The sequence below is a fragment of the Halictus rubicundus genome, chromosome 1 (assembly GCF_050948215.1).
Source record: "Halictus rubicundus isolate RS-2024b chromosome 1, iyHalRubi1_principal, whole genome shotgun sequence".
NCBI classification, from domain to species: Eukaryota; Metazoa; Arthropoda; class Insecta; order Hymenoptera; family Halictidae; genus Halictus; species Halictus rubicundus.
Genome location: NC_135149.1, coordinates 32,773,982 through 32,799,082, shown reverse-complemented (window position 1 = coordinate 32,799,082; position 25,101 = coordinate 32,773,982). Strand labels below are relative to the sequence as shown.

Genomic DNA, 25,101 nt, shown 5'->3' with positions numbered 1-25,101 from the left:
ACTGAGAGAGTCACATCCCAAGGAACCAGAAATAAAATCTACAACAGTTTTTCGCCTTTAACTCTGTGTACAAAGTTTATTTCTTAAATTCCACGAGCAGAGCGCTTCAGCGCTCCACGGGCACTCGAACCCACTACCAAAATCCCTATTTCACCACACTGCGACGCAACACACGTAAGTAGTAGTCAGGTTCGGATAAAATATGCACTTTTTCTACGTTTCTTATTATTATTTATTTAACGAGCGTTACAAAAACGGAACTGTGATACAACACACTTCTGGATCATAAGATCACAGGCGTCATTTTTCTTTTACTTGTGTAGCAATAAACTGAAATGTATTGTAGAAAATATCCTTTTTTCATATAAAAGTTTCTTAAATAGTAGTATTTGAATGATTTTTTAATAGAAATGGTACTCGACTTTCTCGTGACTCTCGTTTGTAGGTACTATCATTGTTGATCGTTGGTGTAAGTCTACGTTGTGTTGTCGATAAGTCCCTAAAAATAATAAAACGCATATTAGAGAAGGGAAGTATTTCAAAGAGTATCATATGTTCCAGGCACATACTATTATAGCATTTAAAATGTACCTGTGATAAGAATTCTGACGATTTCTTCGAGACCATAGATGAAATGCGCCATAAATTAATGGATTTACTAAACTATTGCTCATACCGAAGAAGAATATTCCGCTTTGCAATTCTTCACTGAGCTGAAAGAAATATGAATATATTAAACCAGGAAATTGAATGTATAAGTCACATTATACTACCATTGAATGTATACAGAGTGGAGTTGTGGGGCTTCAAAGAGAGAACAGAAGTAGAAAGGATTCAGCTGAGTTGTATAAAGAGGACACTTGGTTTGGATGTGCGGACTCGAGGATATTTGGTACTGGAAGAGACAAACAGAGGGAAACTTAGAGTATAGGCAGGAATTAGGGCCTGGAAATACACGGAAGAAGTAAGAAATAGCGTAGGAAGGAAGATAGTCAAGGAGTGTTTAAAGGAAAAGGATTCAGGAAATGTGCAGGGCGAAAGCGGGAAAGAAGGAGAGGAATTCTTAAAGAGAAACGGATGGAGCCAAGCAGAGGTGGAAGAGATGAGAAGGCAATTTTAACATTTAAAGTAAAAAACTTGATTAAAAAATATAATTAAAAACATTTTAGAAGCAATCTACATAAACGTTCGTTATTATAAAGAAATATTTACATTCAACATTGGAAATGAGTTGACATGTTATAAAATATTTTGACAGTATTATTAACAGACAAAATATAACCTAACACTTACGTGTTTATTAGGATTAAGGAACATAAGAATGATCATCATAGCGTAATAAGGGGTCCACCAAATGATGAAGGCAGCTACAATGACGACGCTGAGTCTCAACGACTTGGCCTTGGCTCGATGCATTAATTTTCTTCTGTTTATGTCTTCGTTCGCATAACAAATATTATTATTAGTCGACTTCACTCTGAAAATTTTCTCACTTCCTGGAAATGGTTAATCAGCACGTTATTTTATGTTCTGCATTTAGTGAAAAAATGCACATATCGAAAACTAAATGGAACCGATAAGAAAAGAAAATCATATGGGGAAAAGTTAGGCGCTTGCCTTCTGCATTCCCTTCTCGTAGGCTTTAAATGATTTCTTGTAATTTCATACAACGTCGTTCAAACATGTTATTTTTATTCTTAAATTGGTTACGTAGATTACGCACATAGTCAACTATACAGGATAGGGTGGAAATCGTAGTACCAGCGGGTGGATAGTGATACTGATTCTGTATATTGGAATAATTCCGAAAAAGCGAATAACATTGTGGCGACCATGGTGCGTGGGAACGTGGAATTTTCGGACGCGGAAATTCCATCCTTCTCAAGTGCGTACCATGGGAGGTCGGGTTGAGGGCTTGGTCATTTAAGTGACGATTGCCAGAACCTCGGCTCGACCGTTACAGTACCCTTAAGAGTGAAGTCCCCGGATGCAATGTGTGGGGGAGGAAACTTTCTCCATGCCCTTGTGGGGGTGGAGAACCTCTCCTTATTTTAACGGTTTTCGGGGACATTATTTAACGCGCCTCAGAAACGAGAAGAGCGGAAAGCTTGGGACTCTCGCGGAGAACGATAGCTTCAGAGAGTTTAGTCTGAGTCACCCGCGACGGCTTTATACGCGAAGTTGAGTTACCGTATATTTTGTCTTCGCGTTTTTCTCATGGACTCGAGTTTTCTCGTTTTGTTTTATAGTTGTTATTATTTGTTAATTGTTAATCGTTCCCGTTAATAAACTCTATTTTTGTTACCCGTGAAACCATCGTACTACATATCATTTCATTTACCCCACGTCACCTAAAGCATTTTGTCGTTCGACGCCTTGTTTTCGGGAAAATCGTGTTTGAATGTCAGGAAGTAGAATTGGTTGGTCGTGATCAGACGATTCCTATTTAATAACCAGAGCTGTGGAGTCGGAGTCGGGAATTTGTATTGCCAACTCCGCAGTCTTGCTAATAACACGCGTATTCGCTGTACTTTCGAAGCTTTAGATGAGAAAATTGTACCAAATTTTCTTTTTTAATTTTTTTCATGTAGAATCACCCCCTCTACTACGATTTCCGCTCCATGATGTATAACACTGTTGGCTCCGGAACATTAGTAGTTGATTATTTTATTGCGAACTCTATAGTTAACTAAAGTTAACATTTAAATATGTTCAAATCATATTTCCCTTTCATATTTATTTAAATTGTAACATGTTATTGTGCAGATCATTTTACAATTTTTGGTTTTTTTTTTGTTGTTTGCACAAAAAATTCTGTTAGACTTGTTAAAACAAACGGAACAACTTGTACTCAAAGAATGTTATAAAGGAAATAGTATATTTATTAATGAGAATATAGAGAAAATGTTTGTATATACTTACGAGAGATTGTAATCACTGTAGATACATAGGTTGTTATAAGAATGCTCAGAGGAAGAACGAACATGAAGAATAAGCTAAAGGACACATAAAGCTGCTCCTGCCAGGGTTTTGTGTAGAAACCGTGAGTTACACATTGTGTGAACTCTTCAATAAATGGACCCTTGGCTACGTGGAATATAACAAGCTGAAAATGAAAAAAGATTCGATTTTTATTTGAATATAACAAAAGCACTTGAAACGATCATTGTGCATAAATTCGAGGGTTTATGTGTATACTGTGAAATCTAAGAGGAGATGCTTTCAAGATTTCCATATTAGGAAATTTTGAGGATGTTCGAAAAATGTCTATATTAGGAAATCTTATGGAATTGTCACTGTACCGAATCATGCTTGGTGCCTACTGCATTTGAAACATGGTCAACCTTTCTATAAGCAAAGGGCTCGGTTACAGCGTTTTCCGTTCTCAGGAAAGAGATTCGAAAGATTCTAATGGAAATGTACGCACAGAACATTCTCTGTAGGTGACACGATAAACGTTTAAAATGTTTTGTAAAATCTAATTTTCAGAATGTGTATAAAGAATATGTAAATATTAAATATTAAACGTATGCAATGGATACTTCTCGGTGGCGGTCACTTTGATTAAATACGACAATTTACATATATATTATGTCGGGGAACTTTTTATTAGACGATGTGCTTCTATTCGCATCGCTAAAAAGCTTCGCGTAACTCATCTTCCGGGTTCCTACATTTTACGTTTAGACGCGTTTCATTAATCGCGATGATGAAGAAGTTTCCTTATCATTGCCATGAAATTCTCTCGAGATATCAATATCGAACACACTGAAAAAATTGTTGTTCACTTGTAAATATCGACGCTCGTTCGTTGACCATTTCCCTGCAATGTGACGTAAGAACATTTTGGCTTGTTTTCTGAATAAAAAATTCTCAGTATTTGCTTTGAAAGAATTTTAGATTATCGAATTGAGGGTTACAACTCAACGAAAACAATTTTTCAGAAGTGAAAAAGGCACGAACAATTTGTGCGCTTGCTTATTGATATCGTCATCAGGTATACTATCCCTCTTAAATGTTTGAAATATTTCTTAATTTTACATATTTTATTTAATATATTTGTGAATGTTGCAACAGCCAAGACGGCCCATGTATGTTTTCTTGTTGAGACAATTATCGTTCTATATCGTCCTTTACGAGGAACTGATGCACAACGATTACAATTAAATCTGAATTTAATCGAAACTATTGCAATTGACGTTATTAGCTCAAAACGATGATTGATCGAATCAACTAATTATTTGACTTTTGCTATTTTATAATTACTAGTTGGAGAGAAATATCATTCGCGATGTCGTCAGTAATAATAGTCGTCCGTGAATACAGTGACCTGCATGTCAAACGCTCGTTAATTCGTTGAATTACAATCGATTCATAAATGTATAATGCATTGATAGCGTTGCTATGCAGATCGAAACATTAACTTAATACCTGTCGTTGTGGTATGCGATGTGTGCCTCCAACAACGACAAATATAATATGGAGTCATTTTTTAAATAATTATACTTTTAAAATATTCAATTATTTTGAAAACGATAATCAGTTATAAATGCAGCAGCGTTCCTTTTTTTTTTTTTTTTTTTTAATAATCGAATCGTTAACTGACTATGCAGTGATTGTAAAAACAATAAGATTTTTTCCTTTGATTGTAGGATCAATTCAGTTAAATAGCTTTCGAAAATAATGAAAAAGTTATTTTCAGTTTTAATACGTGTGATACATTTTCATCGAGGTCATACGAAGTACAATCATAATGAGTGAACCGTCGAAAACTCTTGCATTGGTGCTCACAGCAATAAAAAATCTGCGGGAAATAAAGGGCTCTACAACACGTGAGATTCTACGTTATCTTTGTTCTGCATACGACATTCCACTTCAAGTTGCACGACGACAGGTACGTTTACTGAAACTCGGGTGTATGTACCTAACGCTGGCTGGCCTGCGGAACAGACGTAACCGCTTCTCCTCTTCGGCCGCTCGTCGAGTCAGTTCCCATCATGTGCATTCTGACTTTTCCTTGGGCGCAAATATATGTACATGTACACGTACATATAAGACCCTTGCTTGAAACATAGTATGCCAGATGAGGGGAGGGAGCACGAATCGTGGCTACGGGAAAAAGCCTCCCCTATCCTCTCTCTGGCAGTAGCCGGTTAGTCACGTGACATCGTGAGAGAGACAAACACGAGACACAGAGACGTGGCCGGGCCGTGGCAGAAGCGCGATCGCGCGAACAACGCGGTAGAAGGGGAACGGAACGAGTCTTGATCTGGCGACTATGGCTTGAAGCTTGTGCCGCAGGAAAAGTCGGACTGGACATGGTGGAGACTGATTCATCGAGCAGGCTAACTAAGAGGAGAGGAGAAGCAGCCACATCTGTTTCGCTGGCTTCGATTAGGTACCCCTGATTTATACGTGTAGTAAATAGAATATGCGGAATAAATCAACGAAGATTGAGCGTGAAGAAGAATCAGTGTGTCTGAATGTGAATTTCTAATGCAATCGAAAAAAATGTTTCTCTATCAGTTTTTATAAAACTGATCGATACTTTGGATTAAACTAATGGACAGTTTCTTATAAAAATGCCGAAACTGTATTTATTCAGATTCTGCACGATTTCGTTTATAATCTACATTCTAATAAATCAAATTATTTGCTAATTTTGTACAAGAATGTCTCGTGATCTTTACAGTCGCAATAATTGTTAAATATAAAATCTGATTTCTTCGGTACACTTACGTCAGTCAGTTAAAAAAATTGAATTATTCTTAGTTGTCTATCATCGTGACAGTATCTCGTACAATACCAGCGTTTCTCTGATTTGGATACCATTTGTATCTTGAAAAAAACTGCCTGTACGGGCAACGATTGTCTGACCCTGAGCATACGCGGAACAGCGTGCACGAAGCAACGCCCCTGCGAGTAAAGCTGAATGTGTTTGTCACAACTACGTAGCCGGCTACGGCCTACCCCTCATTGTCAGTCCGCTAAGTCGCTTGCCCGTAACTTTGCCCGTTGCTGCGTTGCTATGTCGACGTCGACGGGCGTCGGGGGGCGCCCGCTCGGTTGCCCGCTAATAGGCATGTCGAGCAGCTCTGGACTGTAGGGGGTGCTGTACCAACCGTCTGCTGCGTATCTGCTAGGATAGGACTTTCTTGATTTTCTTGCCATGGTAGGTTTGGTTGACCGAGCGATAACACCGCATATATATATATATATATATATATATATATATATATATATATATATATATGTATGAGAAGGAGAAATTTCTTTTCATAACACGGATTGGTATAGCTTTGTATAGCGTCTTATTGTGCTTTGGTAAATTATACGGTTAGAAATACGGTTAGATTCTTTCACTAAAATGTCGCATTTGTGGACAACAGATGCAAGCAGTACTAAAACGTGGTGTGGCATACGGTATTTTGAAGAACAATGGCGGTCATTACGTACTGCCACTTAATAGTGATACGAAGGGTGAGGAAATTGCGTCTCAGGAGATTAATTTGCTAGACTTTTGCCGCAAGAAGCGGTCGCGAAAACCAGCTTGCAAATGCAAGAAGAAACAGCGTCGGCGGCGCAGATGTCGACGAAGAAAGCAGATGAAACCTTGTAAATGCAAGAAGAAAAGGCGGAGAGGAGGAGTGGAATGAGAGAAGAGGCTGCCAAAAGAAAAGGAGGAGAAGGAGCACGAGTTGCAGACGGCGCAGAAACCGGAAATGCCGATGTGGTGGTTTAGGAATAAGCGCGATCGGAATCGAATGGAAAGAGCTGAGACACATCGAGCATCCGAGGTAGTAGCAAACGATTAGTCCTTTGAATTGCTAGTTAAGGACAATGATTCTGGGCACAGCGAATGCAGAATCTCGGTATTCGCTATCTCTTCACCGGTGAAGTAAACAGCGTATGTCGATCGAAACAATTACACATTTTTGGAACTAATCTATATGTTGTATAAAATTACTTGAAAGATGCAAATCTGATACGTCACGACTAAAAACACTTTACATCACTTGCATAAACTGTTACAGCATTTTATTTTTACCATCGTTATATATCGTTTTTGAGTCTGCCATGGTTACATATACACTTGTATACATGTTTTTAGATTTCTTGATGTACTGTCGATAAAAACGCCAATTAACCTGCTTTTAAAATGTATGTGTTATGTATGAATTCGGAAGGAAAGTATTCGTATTTTCGTTTAGTCGAATATTTGTTTCGATTATTGTAAAGCAATATACTAGCAAATACATTGTTTTGCATAATTTACTTTCCCTTACATTGCACATGTAGAATTGTTACGACGCATCCAACCGATCTTTAAATATTACAATAATATTAAGTTAGAAGTCGAGTGGAGCCTCAGTTTGTTAAATAAATTGCAACATACATTTTTCTTTTATACAAAAGCGTGTATCAAGACGATTTCAGAAGTCAGCACAAGTCCCCCACTCTAATTTGAAGATCCACCAATAGATAACACCGATACATTATATTGTGCAATAAGTTAATCGATGAATCACGGTATCGTGATTAATTAATTAACACGTTAAGTGCCCAGCCCGTTTTGCTTGCCGTTCCGTTCGGGCCGCTCGCCGACAGGCGAGCCAGAGTATAAACAGATGTCGGGTAGCGGGTGCGCGGCGATAACAAGAACGAAAAGTCTGCCGCCGCGCCGCACAATGGGCAATTTGGACGAAATCGGATTCAAAGTCAAAGAACTTTCGATAGGAATGAGGTAGAGCGATGAAATTTTTTTTAAATGAAAGCTGAACCTTTGTAGAATATGGGAAAAATAGGGAGATTATTACCATCCAATCATTTCAACGAAAAAATGACTTCAATACTTTTTGGCACAAAAATCTATTTTTTGCAAAATCCTGAGATCGTAGACAAAGTTTGAGACCAGATTTGAAATCAGCGTGAAAAAATCTATGGGAAACGATGTATAGCATGTTAAAAAAAAATTTTTTCCGCGCGTGGTATTGGAAAAACTAAAATTTTCTTGAATTTGTGCGCGTTTAACGAATTTGCTCGAGGTTAACAAACGTTCATACCACAATCTGTCTATTTGTCCCATATTCTACAAAGCTGCAGCTTTCATTTAAAAAAAATTTCGTCGCTCTACCTCATTCCTATCGAAAGTTCCTTGATTTTGAATCCGATTTTGTCGAAATTGCCCACTGTGCGCCGCGCCGCGCCGCGCCGGCCCATGCGGACCGACGAGGCCTGAATGGAAAGTCTAGCGCCGGCCCCTAGCCCTTTCGTTACGGGTGCCGTCTATATCCGGCAACTTGTAAACACCGAAAAGACTACCGACGTTCATCGTGCACACTTTTCGGCGCGGTGCCCCGTTCAGTGGTGTCACTCCGGCGGAGCGGACTGCCGTAACGAAAGGGCTAGGGACCGGCGAGGCGCTTAACGTGTCAACTACCAACTAGAACGTTGAGATTTCGCTGCTAAAAAACACATGATAACAAGTAGATTATAAATATTATACTTGAAAACGAACGTAAACTCGTTCTACAGTGAAAAGTTTTTATCAAGACATATCTAAAAAATATTTCTTGAAATGCTTACCTGAGGAAATGCTAAGATGAAAGACAGTATCCAGGCTACGATAATGAGTCTGCAGCATCTGTTAGACGTGTTTAGTCCCTTCATGGGATATCGCACAGCTATGAAGCGGTCTGCGCCAATCAACACCAGTACGAATGTGCTCATGTACAAGCTGAACATTTGTAAGTATTTGAAAAGTTTACACGCAATGTTTCCCCAGATCCACTCTACTGTGTAGCTCCATATTGCTTCTCCGCCTATACAGAATACAGTGACCAACAGATCTGCTACAGCCAGGTGTAAAATCAGTGTGTAAATTGCGGACCAACTGTGCCGACGTCGACGACTTTTTGCAATTGAGTAGATGGTCGCTAAGTTCGCCATAAAACTAATGATCGCCATGATAGACAAAACAACAACTTTGAACAGAGTTCTGTTTGTTAGCTGTGGCGCATGTTCCAAGCATGTTGTATTGTTCGGTGAATCGTAGCGATGCGAATAATCGTGTTCGCTGAAGTTCTGCCATATTTGAGAATCCAAGCCAAGACCAAGGCCACGCGAATAATCGAGAAAATTAGTCAGATTGTCACAAGCTGGTAAAACGTTCACGGAAAAGTTTCCCACTAATTCGGTAGACATTGTCATCATGTAATTTCTTCGGATTTATTTCTCCCATTCGTCATATTTGCGGTCGGTGTCCTTATTCAGCCAAGTCCTGATTTGTGAAAATTGAAAATTATGTGAACAAGATGAAATTAGAAACATTGTATGCAGGAAAGAATAGGGTTTAATCGGGTATTGTCCGTCCGCCAGATGATGTCTAGGCAAAGTGTTTACATTCTCACACTACATTCTGACCGTAGTCGCCGGATCGAGTCTTGTTCCCCCAGGTTTTTCTTTTCTTTTCTTTTCTTTTCTTTTCTTTTTTAATCAGTAAAATTTCATTAAAAATAAGCAAAAACAAAGAAGTTTTATTATTGAATTAGCATCGGCTCACCGATACGCTACTTTTTGTTGCGCATCCGGCCACGCGTCCGTGTTTACATGCGCTGTCCTTTTCTACGTTCGGTGCGGTCAACGCGGATACAAAAGAATATATTATGGTATGTAGTAGACCTGTACGATCTAGGAGTGTTTACATTCTAAACAAAGGTACGGACCCGAAGATTTTGCTTAGATCGAGCCTTTACTCTAGACATATGCGATAGAAAGTAACGTGGTGAAGAAGCCATGCCCCTGCGGGCAAGTCTGCATGTATTTGTTACTTTGTGTATTTGTCATTGTTACAGTTACTTGGTCAGTCAGGTACGGCTCTATACTGCGGGGTACTCGCACTCCGCTATGTTACTTGTCCGTAGCTATGCCCACGGACATCGGCGGGCGCCCTTGCCCTTGCCCGCTAATACGCATGATAAGCAGCTCTGGGTTAGGGTAAGGTGTCGCGTTCGAATGCGTGGTAGAAATAGTCAACAAGTAGTAGTCAAAATATGCACATAGTATTGCCAAACCAAATGTATATCTTCCAACATGGCAATGCAACTTTGCACAAAGCAACGGTAGTAGAAACTCTTTTTGAAAGCGATAGAATAAATATTTTACCGTAGACCGTAAGATCCATCGATTTCAATATTCTAGACAACTGTTGAGAGATAGGTACCAGCTGATAAAGTATTAACTAATTATTTACTTTACCGATCCCTGACCGCTGGTAAATACCTTGAAATATATGTTGTCAACTTCTTCCTAAGTATACAGGGTGGAGGAATAACTTTATCCACCTTGAATCTTTCCGCTACTTGTAATTATATGAAAAAATTATATGTATAGAAAAGTTGTATGGTATAGAGGGTGAACTATAGTGATGTAAACACTTTCTATCTGCGTGAAGGTGTTCCGAAGAAAGGATCACTTTGATTTCTTTAAATGGGAAGACCTACCTTTTTGTATCATGAAACATGAAAAAAATGTATACTGACCTACGTATGTTCGAAACCGGATAGTTAAAAAGGTACATACATATTATCGAAATAATTTTCAATACGTACCTACCTATTACCTGAAAACTACATACTATAGTAGGTGCACGTACCGATGTCCCTCAACTTGAATATGGCAAGTACATGTGAAACATTATTTCGATAATATCTCGTTCACTATAGCTCTAGGACTTACGAAGGTTAATAAATTTTTACGCAGCAATAACAAACGCCACGGTACGCTTCCGACAACGTATACAGGAACAAAAACAGTGAACCAGCTGACGCGGACAATGAGACTACATATCATTATTTCGGCCATGGTAGGCTTAAGTTCATTTGTATAAACATTAGATACATATAACATTTAAAAAGAATGAACATTTTTCCTTTGTTGTGTGTAGAAAATGGTATTACCGGACATTTTAATGGCACGGTTATTACGTGTTATATAAGTAGAATTCATTTCCGTTACACATAGACGAGCGTTCAAAACAATAATCGCGTTACTTATTAGGTATTGCGGGATATTCCTTTTCAGTGCGAAGCAATTCTGTGCCTACTAAGAGAATAATTCACCAAACGGAAGTTACTTTAACCCCAGAATAGATTAACTTCCTGCGCTATCGAGACACTGCAAGTTAACAACAGTTTACTTATAAATCGAGGTAGTTTTATAACTTTTTATACGTTTTGCAAAATTTTATGATAATTGTAACATCCGCGAGGCGATTTATTTATTTTATCTTATATACAGGGTGGTCCACGCAACTTGCACACCCATCTCTTCGCGTATTATCAGTTTAGAAAAATAAAAAGAAAATGAAATGATTTTTTTTTTCTTTGTAAGAAAATTTTCAGGAAATAAAGTGAAATTACTCGTTAATTATTAGGTTTAGAGCTAATGAAGGTCAATACTTTTTTACTCAGAATTCGACATTCTTCCATATTTTGGTATAAAAAATATAGTATTTCATTTAAAAAAACAAAGTCGACCTTCAAATCTCCGAAACACTTCCACCTGTAATAAAAGTAAATACACTAAATTGTGCTCCCCTTCAGACCATGCATCTTCTGTATACAAAACTTTTTTCGTGCAACGCATCCTTTGGAAATTATATAGGTGTGCAAGTTGCGTGGACCACCCTGTATATAACGTATTTGCTAATTTCAATAGAATTCTAAATGAGACATTTTTGTCGTAAAGTACCTTCGAGTTACTTTAAAATAAATCGGGATGTTCGAATGAATGTTTTGTTTCTTACAACAACAATGTTAATTGCCTCGAGAAGATATTGCCTCGAGGAACCGAATGTCTCCCGCCGCGCCGCGCCTGACTGAATGCTGTGAGGTGGAGATACGGATACGGGAAGCGCGAAAGCCATCACAGTAAGACGTATCAACCCTGTCGAGTACTTGTATTATTCTTCAGTATACAGTAAAGCATTTTGTTCTAAATATAGAAATTCCACTGCTTTAACAATCATCTCCCTCGTAACCCTAACAGATATAATAACATTATTTTCGTACAAGTGGCTTCAAATTATAGTATTTATTTATTTTTATTTTTTTTCTTTTCTTTTCTTTTTTTCTTTTAAACAAGAAACTTTATTATATACATGTTGTTGTAAAATAGATCGAATACAAGTCTGTACAGTAGGTTTGCATGAATTGAAAAACTTCACCGCCAGTATAATTTAGAAATTGATCGCACATCTTTGAAACATTAGGAATGCAGAACTTTTGTACGTATGTTTCAAGATATGGGTGTGATGCTGACATTGCAAAAAAAAAATCATGAAAGAAATGCAAGTATCTATGTATATCGAGACAAGTTTATGTATATGAAAATGGACTGTTTTCAAGAATTTCAAAACGTACACCTCGTGCAAGTTAAAGGAAGATCAAGTAAGAACTGTGCGCTTGTGTGTTGGCTCGTGCATTAAATTATACAGAGAAACTCGTCGAATTACCAGTAATCGTTTGAAGCAATTCATCGATGCGTATATTGATTAATTGAAAACTGCATCGTGTTCGCGTTGAAGAAACTCATTTTCACGTTAAACGCAGATGTCGAGCTGTGTCGATTCAGCGGAAACGACGCGATGATCTGTGTTCCACTTTTCCACTCGATTCGAACTTGTTCTGGCAAAAAAAGATCGGCCTCGTGGAGGTATAGTAGTCTCTATGCAACTTTTTCTACACAGAGTATTTCACTTACTTGATCGATCGATAGTATCGTTAAAAATTTTTTAAATTTACATATAAAATTAAATACAAAATTAAAAAACTTTATCTTGAAAAATAAGTCTAATTAATAATTAATATGGGCACAGTAATTCGAGTACCTTGGTTATTTTCTGATTTTCGATTTTCAAACGTAACGCATGAAGGGCCCACCCACTCGAGTACGCGTGGAGCGGATACTCCACATAAGCATTTCATGTGCTTATGTGACATATTGATGGATTGTACTGTCATAATTGATAGTACGTCGTTTGACATATACGTATATATGGACATATACGTGAATTGGTAGTGATTCATTTGTTGTGCTTGTAATGTCGATATTATAAAATCATTTGTCAGCGTGTACACGATAATAAATTAGCAATGCCATTAAATAAAACACGCTTATGTCGAACGTTAAGATGTTCGAAATAGGAAGAATTATTAATGACTGGTCATTATGACGGAACATCGATAAAGTCAGACTACATAATTATACGAAACACGGCAGTGACAATAAGCAATTTGAGAAATTCAATGCCATCCCGAACGTGTTGAGCTTTGGCATTTGATATATTATGTCACGATAGTAAATTGTATTGTTTAAAAACGCTGAATGATAATTATGCACACTATCCGAGTAGTAATGATACAGTGTATCCGATTTAACGAAAACCCCCGATATAACTCCAAAAATGACATTGAGATGTTTATAAAACACTACAGATTTGTGTCTTTTGCGCAATCCGCTGTAGAGATATAATATTGTAGAAACTGATTTTTCGATGTTTCGATTAATGTTTAATCCTCTAGATTAGGAGAGGTAGACCAGCAGGACGTAAGTTTGCTGGGAGAAAAGCGAGGAAACTTTCGACGTAGCTTAGAATTAGTTGAGCCTATTTAATATTAATTCAACTGCAGCCAGTGAAGAAACAATATATAATTTTGTCTGTGACCTTTCGTGAAATGGAATAAAAAAATTGACTAACGGTTTTGTTTACCTTATGCTGACAAAAACATCCACAAATTTGAATCAATTAAAATGCTGTATCATCGTTTTATGCTAATTCCGTTGCACTACCGGAGTTCCACCGTGTTTGTATTTTCAAAATAATTATTCTGAAAGGATTGCTTTGTCAGTCGCCGCTAGCCACTAGCGATGGCACGATATGCGTCTCAGATTAAGAGTAATCCATTTAATCGGTTTTTTATTTGATCACGTACTGGCAGTGTAAGTCTTGAAGTAGCAACATCAGTACAGCAGATTTGAGATCACTTAACCGAATCGAGGATTATTTTCAATATCATTGTATCACATCGGTTTAAATGTGCGTATACTAATAAGCGGTTTGTACAATTCATTGAATTTCCTACAACAGCGGAATTAGATATCAGATTTGAATAAGTTTGGAAAACGAAACTCGAGCGTTGCTTATGTGCGGCAGTTCGATCGCGGCGCGACGCGGCGCGGAAATCGACTGATGATGAGACTAACCGAAGCCAACATTAACAGTGTCTGTCACTGTATTCCTTCTCTTTCTGACATTCCTGCGCTTTTCCCCCTTTTGCGCTTTTTGCTTCCGTTACAAAGTGCAAACAGGTAATTCGAATGTTTACACGTGATTAACAAATATGGCGGTGTCGCGATATCGGCGATGTTCGAATTTAATTCACTCGGTAATCGTAAATATTCAGTTCTATAAATACACTGCGTGGTGAAAATATGAAACAAGAATAACGTATGCACATTACGTCTGAACATTATCGTTCCAAGTTCTTGTTTTGAATTTAATTGAAGAATGATATAAAGCAAAAATTAAGAGTAAACAATATCGAATCTGTTTTACAATTATTACAAGTTAAAATATTCTTTTGCGCGCCAGTAATAGCTTAAATAGCTTAAATAATAATTAGTACTTATGTGGTTAGAGGTGGCTCGCGCTCCATTATTGGTAATTTTTTATTGTTAATATAACTTGAAAAGCAGTATTCATTCGTTTCATCGTCATCGTGAATACTCAAATTTTCGTATAAAAGATAAAATTTAAATGTTTTGAAATAATCGTGATATAACAATCCTTTGTTACGATATTATAATCAATCGTTATGAGCATCGCCATATCTGGTTGAACTATAAATCATAAACTTTCACGGATTTTGAGGAATTGATGTTAGAAAACTAATTCTATGGTTGCCAACTTGGAATCTCACCTTATACCAGCCGGATGCCCGGACTGTTTTGACTTCGACTGTACAAATAAAAAAAAAACCCAAAAATTAACAAAAGATCATTGCCAAAAATTATGGATTACTTGATAGGCATAAATATTTATCAATATATGTACATAGATCCACTATTAAATCAATACCATTCCAAAGACATATTGTACACAGAAAGTCTTTTAAAGACAAACGACCGACAATTGACAAACGACCTTATATTTTAATATGTATATGTATATGCAGTTGACTGTATCTTCCGCGCGTATATCTGAAACCTATAATTTACATATATGTATATTTTAAAGTTAAACGATGGTCATGATGGCTTAGCAAGCCGCTTAGAAAAGCGTTGGTATCGTAATTTATAAATTACCTAGTATTAATGTACAGTGATAAATTAGTAATTAATGACAGTAAAAGAATGAGACAAGTCGGAAATCAAAGGGAAATAGTGAATTATTCGAGTGGAATGTGTTAAGAACCTACAATATAGAGTAGAGTCGTACAAGTGGGGTGTACGGTCATGGTCGTAATTTCTCACGTGTAAACTGACGGCAAAGTTACGGGCAAAGTTCTTGTAGCAAGGCATGCGATAAGTGGGGAATCGTATACACGTTGCTGTACGCGATGTATGTATACAATACAGTAAATAGATTTTCCTATGCTTCAGATTTATAAAGCGTTGTACACAGTGTTTATTCGCAGCAGGGATATAGACGTCCTCGTAATACCTAACATCATTTCTTGGCTCGCCCTGTGGTGGTTTTCTAATTAACTATAGTTAATTATAAAAAATTATAATTTTTATTCGATACATCATTCAACCAGATACAGTGATACACTAGATTCTTAAAAATTTATAACAGGTAAACACGTTATTGTATACTTTTGTCTTTCTGTCTAACGACACAATAATTGAAGTATTACAGTTGAATCTCGATTATTATCTGAATCTTCGGTGTCTGAAGTCTCTGGTATCCCAACATGCTTTAGATTTCGGGAGATCCATATGGAACACTATTTATTGTAGAAATTAAGAAAAATTGAATCTAGTATTATAATCGAGTAATTGTTCTAATTTTTCGAACAGTCATGTTTCCCGGTTCAGTTTGGATAGTTGATTTTCTAGTGTACGTAATATGGTACATTGACCCTGTACGTACCCTGAATGTACACATATTTTTGGAAATAAATTATGCAAATATTTTCTAAGACAAGCCAGCAATTTTTCATTATCAGATTACGTTGCACAATCCACTTGAGACTACATACACTTTTACACGCATGTGCACTAAAATTCATTTACAAAAATTAATAGAAATACACAAATTAATAACGTACAGACACGCATTTAATTTTCATTTCCCACATGTGTATATTATACTTCCGGCATTTTGCAAATACAGGCTTTGCTCCAGAAATATTAACAGAGGGAAATTGAAAGGTCTATTTCTGGAGCGCGCTGTTTATATAGGAACGTCCACTTAAATCGCAATCTGCATGCGTAAGAACAAACGGGTACATGAAATGCCATCTCTTTTTGTATCTACTCACAAGGAGAGAACGGTGAAATTTTACCGAAAACTTGGCTGCCCGGCCGGGTTGCCCGCCGAGGACGAGATTCAGTATTATTATATTACGAAATAGTCAAAAGCACGGCCTACTCTAGTACTAGCCGTGCTGAAGGTAAAAATGACAACACCGCAAGAGTCCGGCTGTGATACAGGTATATCAGTGTACCTAACCCTAACCCACCCTACAAAATTCCTGGTCTCCCAATTTCCCGCTTAGTTTTTAAATGTTTACACATCAATGTGTACTTATTGTTAGTAGGTAATTTTCAAAAATAAGAAAGTGCAATAATGTAAGTGAGCTTTATTTATTAACTATGTAGGTCTTTATCTTTGTGTGTAGCACATTTATTTAATAGAACCTATTGCCCTTTCAATATATTTCGATTTGGTATTAAAGCATTTTAATAATGTCATATATTAGTTTTTACAAAATTCTATCTATTATATACATACAGAGTTTTTGGAAAATTTGTTACATAGTTACATAGTTCTTTTCACAAGTTTCATACTATATTTATTAGTTAATAATACCACGGCATTGTTGTGTTCCCACTTGTAAGGGAAATAATACGATAGTACTCTGAAAGAAAATAATTATATTTCTATATTTTTATTTCTCAAAGATGAGTAATTCTGGCAAAAATGAATGGCTGCTATTTCCCATAAAAATTGGGCACCAACAAAATATTATCCAAGTTATACTTATCTTTTCTGAATCTTAAAAATATATTACGTAATATTAAACATTCCCAACTTATCCCTGTATAACTCACATTTCCGACCTTCCGCTTTCTCCCAAAATCTATTCCACATTCTTATTATCCCCCTTCTTGCTTGTGTTAGTAGTCGTTATCTACCATCTTTCCCTCCTTTTCTCAGGTACTCCGGTAACTCTACTATTCAGAGGTACCTATACCTTTGGTTAAATAATAATTAATATTTGATATATATTTAAATAAATATATTATATGAATAGATCATAAACAATGTAGAAAATAAAGTGAATTACATGTATAATAATGCAATAATCATATATAATTAAAAATATATTTTACAAATGTACATAGTTAACAAAAAATTAACATCTTTTTGCACATATATTTAAAACACTTTTTTTATTTAAAAAAATTACCTGGCCACCACTAGTATTGTACTCCTTTAATTTTTCGTAAATTTTAGTACTTTTCAGTTTCTGCATTTGTTGTTGTAGATTTGACATCTGACATCTCAATTGCTCTTCCTTTGTCTTAGATCTTTTTATAACTTGTAACTGTACACGTTTTGATTTTTTAAGTGTATCCGGTGCTTTTTCCTTTGAAGGTGAAAGTAGCCGGTACTTATTGGAGCGTGTGTTCCTATCGAGACGTCGTCGAAGAGTATTATGTAATCTATAACAAAATTGACACACTTCTCTATTCGATACAACCAGAGTACACAATCTATGTCGCCATTTATCGTTGTCGTCTATGTAAGCAGAAGCAGGTTGTCCGCCGTAATATACATTACAAGTTGGACCTCCTCCACACAATGTTAGCGCATCGGTCATTTTTAGAGTTTCGTTTAATTCTTGAATACTTTTTGGTGTGATGATATCAAAATCACACAATTTTCTATAAATGAAGAGTTTGATTTCACCATTTTTACTAAATACAACCTGAAAAGATACGTGAATCAAGTTAAATTAATTTGTTCATTTTATATAAGAATAACATCTATATACTTGTTTTTGGTAAATTGGAGCAGCATCTCTTCCTGATTTAACTTCAGAAAATATAATTTCATTTTTAAATTCAGTTTTATGATAGTTCCATGCTAATGATGGAAATTGTATTTCGTGACAAGTATTGTACACGTAATCAAAAAAATTGGCCATTTGGGCTTCTATCGAACAATCACTTTCCGTATTGTTGATTCGAGGAGTTTCTATTGCAGGACATTCCTGAGGTTTATCTCTGATTTCAACAAAATTGGTAATATCCATAACAGGAATAGATTTTGTTTTGTCTGTACATCCATATGTTATACAATTTTTAGCATTACTACTTCCAATATTACTAATACAGCTTTTTCTAGTACTTTCATCGAAATAATCTGTGAATTATAAATTTTTTTATTGAATATGATTCACGCTAAATTATGTAATACGAAATTAAATCCCAACCAGGCTAGCCAGAAAGTACACTACATGGGGCGCACTGAAAACGTCATATAGTAATGTGTGGGATACCGGGTAATGACTCATTACTAATGAAAGAAGTTCACGTGTGATGTATAACAACGGTTTTGTTCACAATGCAAGCGACCAGTCAGTCGTACTGAGATACCAAGGTTGAATCAGGTTGAATACCAGCCTATTGCCATGAGTTGGCGCCACTTTCGCTGCCAACCTTACATTGTTCCTAGGCCGGCACCACAAACGCTCGGGGTGTGAGCTAGCCCCGCCCCCGGATGGGTCGACCCCCACCCCCGAGTTAATCCTCAGTGTGATGGTGTGTGTGTGTGTGGGGGGGGGGATGTTGGTCTGTCCCCTCCCTATTAACGCAAAATGAGGAGGTGAATTCGTCGGTCGAGGTGGGGCGGGAAAGGTCGGGGCGTGCCGGATCGCGCCGCCGACGACCCTCCCTCACCGGTGGCGGCGTCTTCTTGCGTTGACCGGGACGGGTTCCTTCGGGACAACCGCTCCGGAAGAGGCACGAAGACACCGGGAGCTGTGGGTGGACCGAGCTTCGACTCGGGAAGCCCAATTCGAAGGCTCCAGGGATGGGATCACTGGGCGGGTTCCTTCGCCCGGGGTCTTACAGAGTAGACAGTGGGGGATGCTAACCCCTCCCCCCGGGGTAGTATGATAGCCGGGAGGTGTCCTGTTGAGTACTCGCGTGATCCAGGCACCTCCCCTTTAGCTTTAGGTGGGCCTGACTTTTTAGTGGGTAGTCTCTGGGAACACTTCCCGGAAAAGGCTGGCGCCACAAATGCGACCTGCATGGACGATGCATTGAACGTAGTAACTAATTCTACCTATTCTATTCTACCATGTATCCTATGCTACCACGATTACCCTATGTCTGGGAAGCCTGATGCTAGCACATAAAGTATCATAACATACCACAGTTGTAGGTCAGATCTTGATGAAGACCATTATTTTCTGTGTCATCAATGTCACGTTTTAACCTCCTATTTGCAAATATACAAGGAACAGCTGAGTCGGATAAACTTATTTTTTTCAAGTTTCTCTATATTATTATCAAACACATTAATTACATTTAAAAGCATATAATTGAAGATTTAGACAAGCAGCTTATTTTTACCTGAAATATCACCTTTCCAGTAGCATCTTTAATAATTGTTTGCTTTTTTATGTCAGATGCATTAAAATGTTTCTCACAAACGAAATGACTTTTTTTCAGTTGAACTCCAACCTCCGAAAGTACTTTTGCCCATTCTTGAAATAAACTAGTATTTGGTGTTTTGAATAATGACATTTTTTCAATGTCACCCTTTCCACTTTGACACCCTTTAACACAGCATATATTGACCATTTTTATTTTCACAATTTTTAACATAAAACCATGCCGTGACAAAGAATTACTTGTTACATCGGGGAAAGAACTTTCGCCGCCCACGGTGCACGAAGCAACAAAGAACTTCCTTTCATAAGTGCATAGTGCACCGTGACGACCCAACTTTACCCCTTCGACACGAATCCCTCTATCTGCTGGTCAAAACACTATAACACAAATTTGATACAGGCTGCAACTTTCTCTCTGCTGTCTCTGCTGCAACCTTCATACATTCATACAGTGCGTGGATGGTGTGGAGAATATCAGAGAGGAATCCTATATCTCATCACTGCGTCCGTGCCGAAACCGTAAGCACTACATATATACGTGATACATATGTCTTCCTCTCTGATGAAACATACAGTTTCTTTCCGACCGTCTCTCAAAAGACAACTTTGTTGAATTTCATGAACTTAAGGTAAGTTTTGTAGCTGTAACTTCTTTCTATAACGAAAACTATTGTGCAGAAAAGATTTAAAAAATTCGAACTTTACAACCTTTGGACTTGAACTGAACAAAATAAAGATGTGTTTATAATCTATACATTGTAAAAATAATTTGTTGAGTTATTTGTTGAAAATAAGAAAGTACAAATCGGTAATATAAAATAATGGAAAAAGTTCACATAAAAATTAGTAAAATAGCTTTTGATAAATAGTACATTTTAAATAAGTTCAAGTAAAAACCCTTCCTATCTTATCAAGAGAAAGGAATTTAACCCTCAAGGGACCTAACCCTCCTTTCTCTCTTTCCAACTTGATGAGTAATTTATAATAATAATTTATTATTGCTACGAATTCCATAGTCACACCGAAACGTTGACTATGTATTATGTCTAAATAAAAAACGTGAGAACGATATTGATAGTGTTTTTAGAAAATCTCAACTTTAACTTTTTTTAAGCATTTCTATGGTAAAATAGAATTATGTATGATTTCTGCATACACAGAGTAAGCAACTTTAAAATACTTTTGTTTTCGGTATAATCTAGCTAACGATAGTATAAATTTTATTTACATAATTTACACTGTTTAGTTAAAAATACGTTTTTAATGAAATAACATCTAATTTTAATGTTACTTTAACATTCGAGCACTTTTCAAAATTAATGATCTTTATGATATGTTTTATACTTACTGTAACTAGAATGTAAACTAACAGTTTGTAGGATGACATTCTTGACTAATAACTTCCTTTAATCTTTAAGGCATATTATAAATTGTTTTTTTCTTCAGATATTACGTGGTAATGTTATTCCATTTTTCTTTGAATTGTTGTTTCAATATTTTGTTAAAAGCTATTGGTAGTTTTTCTAATTGGTCTTTCTAATTTGTCTCATACCTTTTCAACGTGGTTAAAATCTAGTGGCTCATGTGGTATATGTAATAATTTTGGATAGTTATATGACAAATATTCCTGTACGACGGGAGCCTTATGTTAATGTTTTCTATCTTGGTAATACTTTAAGGTGTCAAGAATTCCTATTTTCACTACACTTTTGTGTAAACTATTTTTCAAAATATATACATAGATATATGTTTTTGCATGTTATGCTATCGAGTTCATCAGCTAGTTCTAACATGCTTAATTAGGATCCGTCTTTATTTTTTTTTTTATAATTTTTCTTCTGTCATGTATGTCCAACTTCTGATACTAGAACCATAAAAACATAACAGTTGTAGAACCGAAACTCTAGCAGATATAAGCCAGAACTAACATGTTTATAACAGTTATAACATAACATTATTTCGGTTCTTCATAAATGTTTCAAGAACCAAAGTCGACATTTTAACTGTTTTCAATCCTTCGTATGATTCTAGTTTACAATTGTTGCTATAAAATATTATATTAGATGTAATTATAAAAAATTTAAATCTTGTGAAATTATCACTTTACAGAAATGGCTGTAAATACTTTAAATACGAATGTACATAGTTCACGAAGTGTTAAAAAAAGGAAAATGGGAATGAACAATCCATTCAATGATGACTTAAGTAACAGTATTATTAAGTCCGAGGAAACATCCATAGATATAGAATACATAAAGAAAGAAAATGACGAAACACCTACCAAAAAGAAATGTGATAATAAAAATTTGCAGAATAATAGCAGTAATTGTAGCAATAAAGAAAAGACAAATGTATTGCAACATTCTGATGGTAATTGCAAAGTAAAAAATGACACTAACGGTTCTTTAATTAGTATCCGTAAAATGGAAGACTTATGTAAAACTCCTATAAGGAATAAAAGTCTAAACGAATCAATTCATAGAGATAGTATTAAAAACGAAAATACGTCCAGTCCTGCAAGATTCAGTCCTAGTATGTTAACTATAAATTCATCGGAATGGAATTATAATGCTGCTAGAGAATTATCACAAGAAATATCAACACCAACTAAAAAGAAAAAACTTTACATCGATGAACATACAGGTACACCTGCTAAACGGAAAAAAAGAAAACTTAATGATATTGGTGAATATAACCAATTACCTGATTCGGTTAAAACAGAATTATATGATGACACTCTAAATGAGATGGAGCATATAGAAATGTTACACGATTTGGATTCTGTGATGGATTTTGAAGATACAAAAATATCAATCTTCCTATCCTCTACAACTAATGATACGCAGGACGAAGAAAATATAGGTGTATCAAAAGATCCGCAGGTTGATCCTCTATCTATTGATAAGCATGATATGCATGATATCGTTGTTAAAACTCGTTTAAGAAACAGGAGGAAAAATGTAAAAAATACAGAAATAAAGTTCACTAACAATGAATTTAATGAGACTCCGAGTGGAATAAAAATCGCACTAGGGGAATTAGACATCCAGTCGGATACAGAAAGCGAAGAATTATCTGAAGATACTAAAAAGGTGAATGTTATCGCTAGAATGTTACCACTATTTTATAATATTTTTATAACCTCCAATTCAATAATTCTAAATAATGATTTTTTCGTCGATGTTTATTATTTTAGAGATTATATAATTTGAAGGTGCAATTAACGCACAATGTACCACCACAACATAAGATACAATCCAATCTGAGATTATTGACGAAAGCAGAAAAAGCTTTGTTTTTACAACATGCGTCACTAAGAAGAGGTGCTTTTTTACCTCATGAAGATGAAATTATCAAGGATAACTGGAAAAAATTCTGTGAAGTATGTTTCTCTTCAACATTATTATGTGTTTTCAAATTTCTATGTTAAAAAATCATTTTTACAAATAGGTTCATGATTGGAATCCGAAAATTGTAAAACCATTTATCTGCATGAGACACCGTAATGGATGTTATATTAAAAGCCCAGAGGAAAGACAAAAATTTGTTCAGTATTTAGCAAATGGATTACCATGTAGATCGCTTAATAGCGTACTCCAAAGATGTAGAACTTTATTCATAAAATATGAAAAAAGTTTTGAAAGGTGTAACAATATAGATTGAACTGAAAAAATTATTCGTATACTGATTTACATTCTATACTTTATTGCGTGATAACGATTTATTTATACAGGTACTGTTCAGCAGAAGATGAAATAATTTTATCCTATATGAAGATTAACTGTAAAAAACGTAGGAAACAACACAATCATTTCTCCAAACTAGCAGAAATGTTAAAACGTGAGAGACATTCAGTTTGGCTACGTTATAAAAAACTTAAAAATATGCAGTCTAGTAGAACAAAGAAACGTACGTAAGCTCTTTCCTTAAAATATAACCGTAACTTCTTATACTTTTCTGCCTTCAAACAAAAAATAAATGGTGAACTTTATTGCAGCAATAGTAGATGTGGAGTGGACGCTACAATTAGTTGGTGAATTCATACACAATCTCATGAACATAACGCTATGTGAAAAAGTAGAAGAATTGAAAGACGCTAGCATTCCGAAACCAATTTGGTTGAAATTAGAAAAAAAGTTAAACATAGACTGGAGCGTATTGAAAGGATTTTGGATTTATCGGTTGCATATGCAATTATTTTCTCCTGAACCAATCTATTTAAATGATATTAAAATAAAATTAATAGAGTAGTAAGTTATATACAAAATATATCATATGTTCAGTCGAGATATTTGTATATAGGGGACTCAACGTAACGGTTATCACAATTTTTGGGATCTGTTTGGTAGTTTAACAGAAATACTAATGTTTCGACAAAAATTTAAATTCATAGTTACTATTTTATGGCACCACACCAATTTTTATACACAGTATTGTAGAGGATATTTTTACAAATTCAATCATATTGAACAAACATCACGAAAACATAATGTAATAAAACTTTATAAATATTATACACAGTAACTATCTAATTCATAAATCAATGAGGACTCTTATTACGTTATTACGCAATTAAATATAATTTTCCCAATAATTTATTGAACAAATGTATCTTTGGCTTATTGAATTAATGAATCTCAATGTCGCAAAAAGAAAATAGCACTTGAAAAAATGGTGGTGATGGTCAAAATTTTCTTAAAAATAGTATATTTAATAGTATTTTTGTATTTATAATCCATATAATATTGAGATATAAAAATTGTATTGTTCGTTATAGCATTTATGGAAAAGGAATTTCAAGTACTCGAGAGATATTGTGGCCTAACGTCGCGAGGTATTTTGATGGGGTCACCAGCATCTTCTTATGTAAAATATTTTTCTATATGGTACAAGAAGCCGCTAAAAAAATATATACGACACATCTTCCTGGTAAGTATTACGTAAACACAAAAAGAAAAGATGACAGCAAAAACCTTTTTCTATAAAAACTAAATGATACCTTTATGTTTCAGACATTATAGAATACCTTTATAATAGTAAAATGCATGATATACAAAATAGTTGTATTGACAAATTTCTCCCAAGATTATCGTATAAGGACAGAAATGTTAAAATTATTGATGGAGATACAGATAATTATATAGCAAAGAAAATTTAAAATATTTCATTACACCATTTATTAAATATA

The 25,101-nt window shown here is 35.7% G+C and overlaps 4 protein-coding genes across 5 annotated transcripts; 2 read left to right on the top strand and 2 right to left on the bottom strand.

Moving 5' to 3' along the window:
* Positions 1-214: 214 nt before the first annotated feature.
* Crzr (corazonin receptor) lies at positions 215-14,260 on the bottom strand. The gene is made up of 6 exons (XM_076800946.1): positions 13,772-14,260; positions 8,587-9,280; positions 2,923-3,106; positions 1,294-1,496; positions 592-713; positions 215-499 (listed from the first exon to the last, which is right to left on the bottom strand). The coding sequence occupies exons 2-6, from the start codon at positions 9,211-9,213 to the stop codon at positions 376-378; spliced, it is 1,260 nt and encodes a 419-aa protein (XP_076657061.1). The 5' UTR covers positions 9,214-9,280; positions 13,772-14,260; the 3' UTR covers positions 215-375.
* Positions 4,695-6,912, top strand: LOC143361500 (uncharacterized). Its single transcript, XM_076800960.1, is given in 3 exon segments — positions 4,695-4,894; positions 6,390-6,641; positions 6,643-6,912. Coding segments are annotated over 3 exon segments (552 nt in total). The 5' UTR covers positions 4,695-4,753; the 3' UTR covers positions 6,802-6,912.
* Positions 14,261-17,157: 2,897 nt separating the features above from the next.
* LOC143357010 (uncharacterized) lies at positions 17,158-20,357 on the bottom strand. The gene is made up of 7 exons (XM_076793174.1): positions 20,348-20,357; positions 20,154-20,276; positions 19,873-20,078; positions 19,671-19,797; positions 18,288-18,658; positions 17,700-18,221; positions 17,158-17,483 (listed from the first exon to the last, which is right to left on the bottom strand). The coding sequence occupies exons 1-7, from the start codon at positions 20,355-20,357 to the stop codon at positions 17,478-17,480; spliced, it is 1,365 nt and encodes a 454-aa protein (XP_076649289.1). The 3' UTR covers positions 17,158-17,477.
* Positions 20,358-20,374: 17 nt separating this feature from the next.
* Positions 20,375-25,071, top strand: LOC143361481 (uncharacterized). Of its 2 annotated transcripts, XM_076800917.1 has the most exons (9): positions 20,375-20,542; positions 22,023-22,556; positions 22,635-23,005; positions 23,110-23,295; positions 23,364-23,557; positions 23,647-23,822; positions 23,911-24,163; positions 24,691-24,842; positions 24,926-25,071. In XM_076800917.1, the coding sequence occupies exons 2-9, from the start codon at positions 22,025-22,027 to the stop codon at positions 25,069-25,071; spliced, it is 2,010 nt and encodes a 669-aa protein (XP_076657032.1). In that variant the 5' UTR covers positions 20,375-20,542; positions 22,023-22,024. The 2 variants fall into 2 exon arrangements, with proteins under 2 accessions (XP_076657032.1, XP_076657024.1); XM_076800909.1 differs by having other exon boundaries at positions 22,023-23,005.
* The last annotated feature ends 30 nt before the right edge of the window (positions 25,072-25,101 follow it).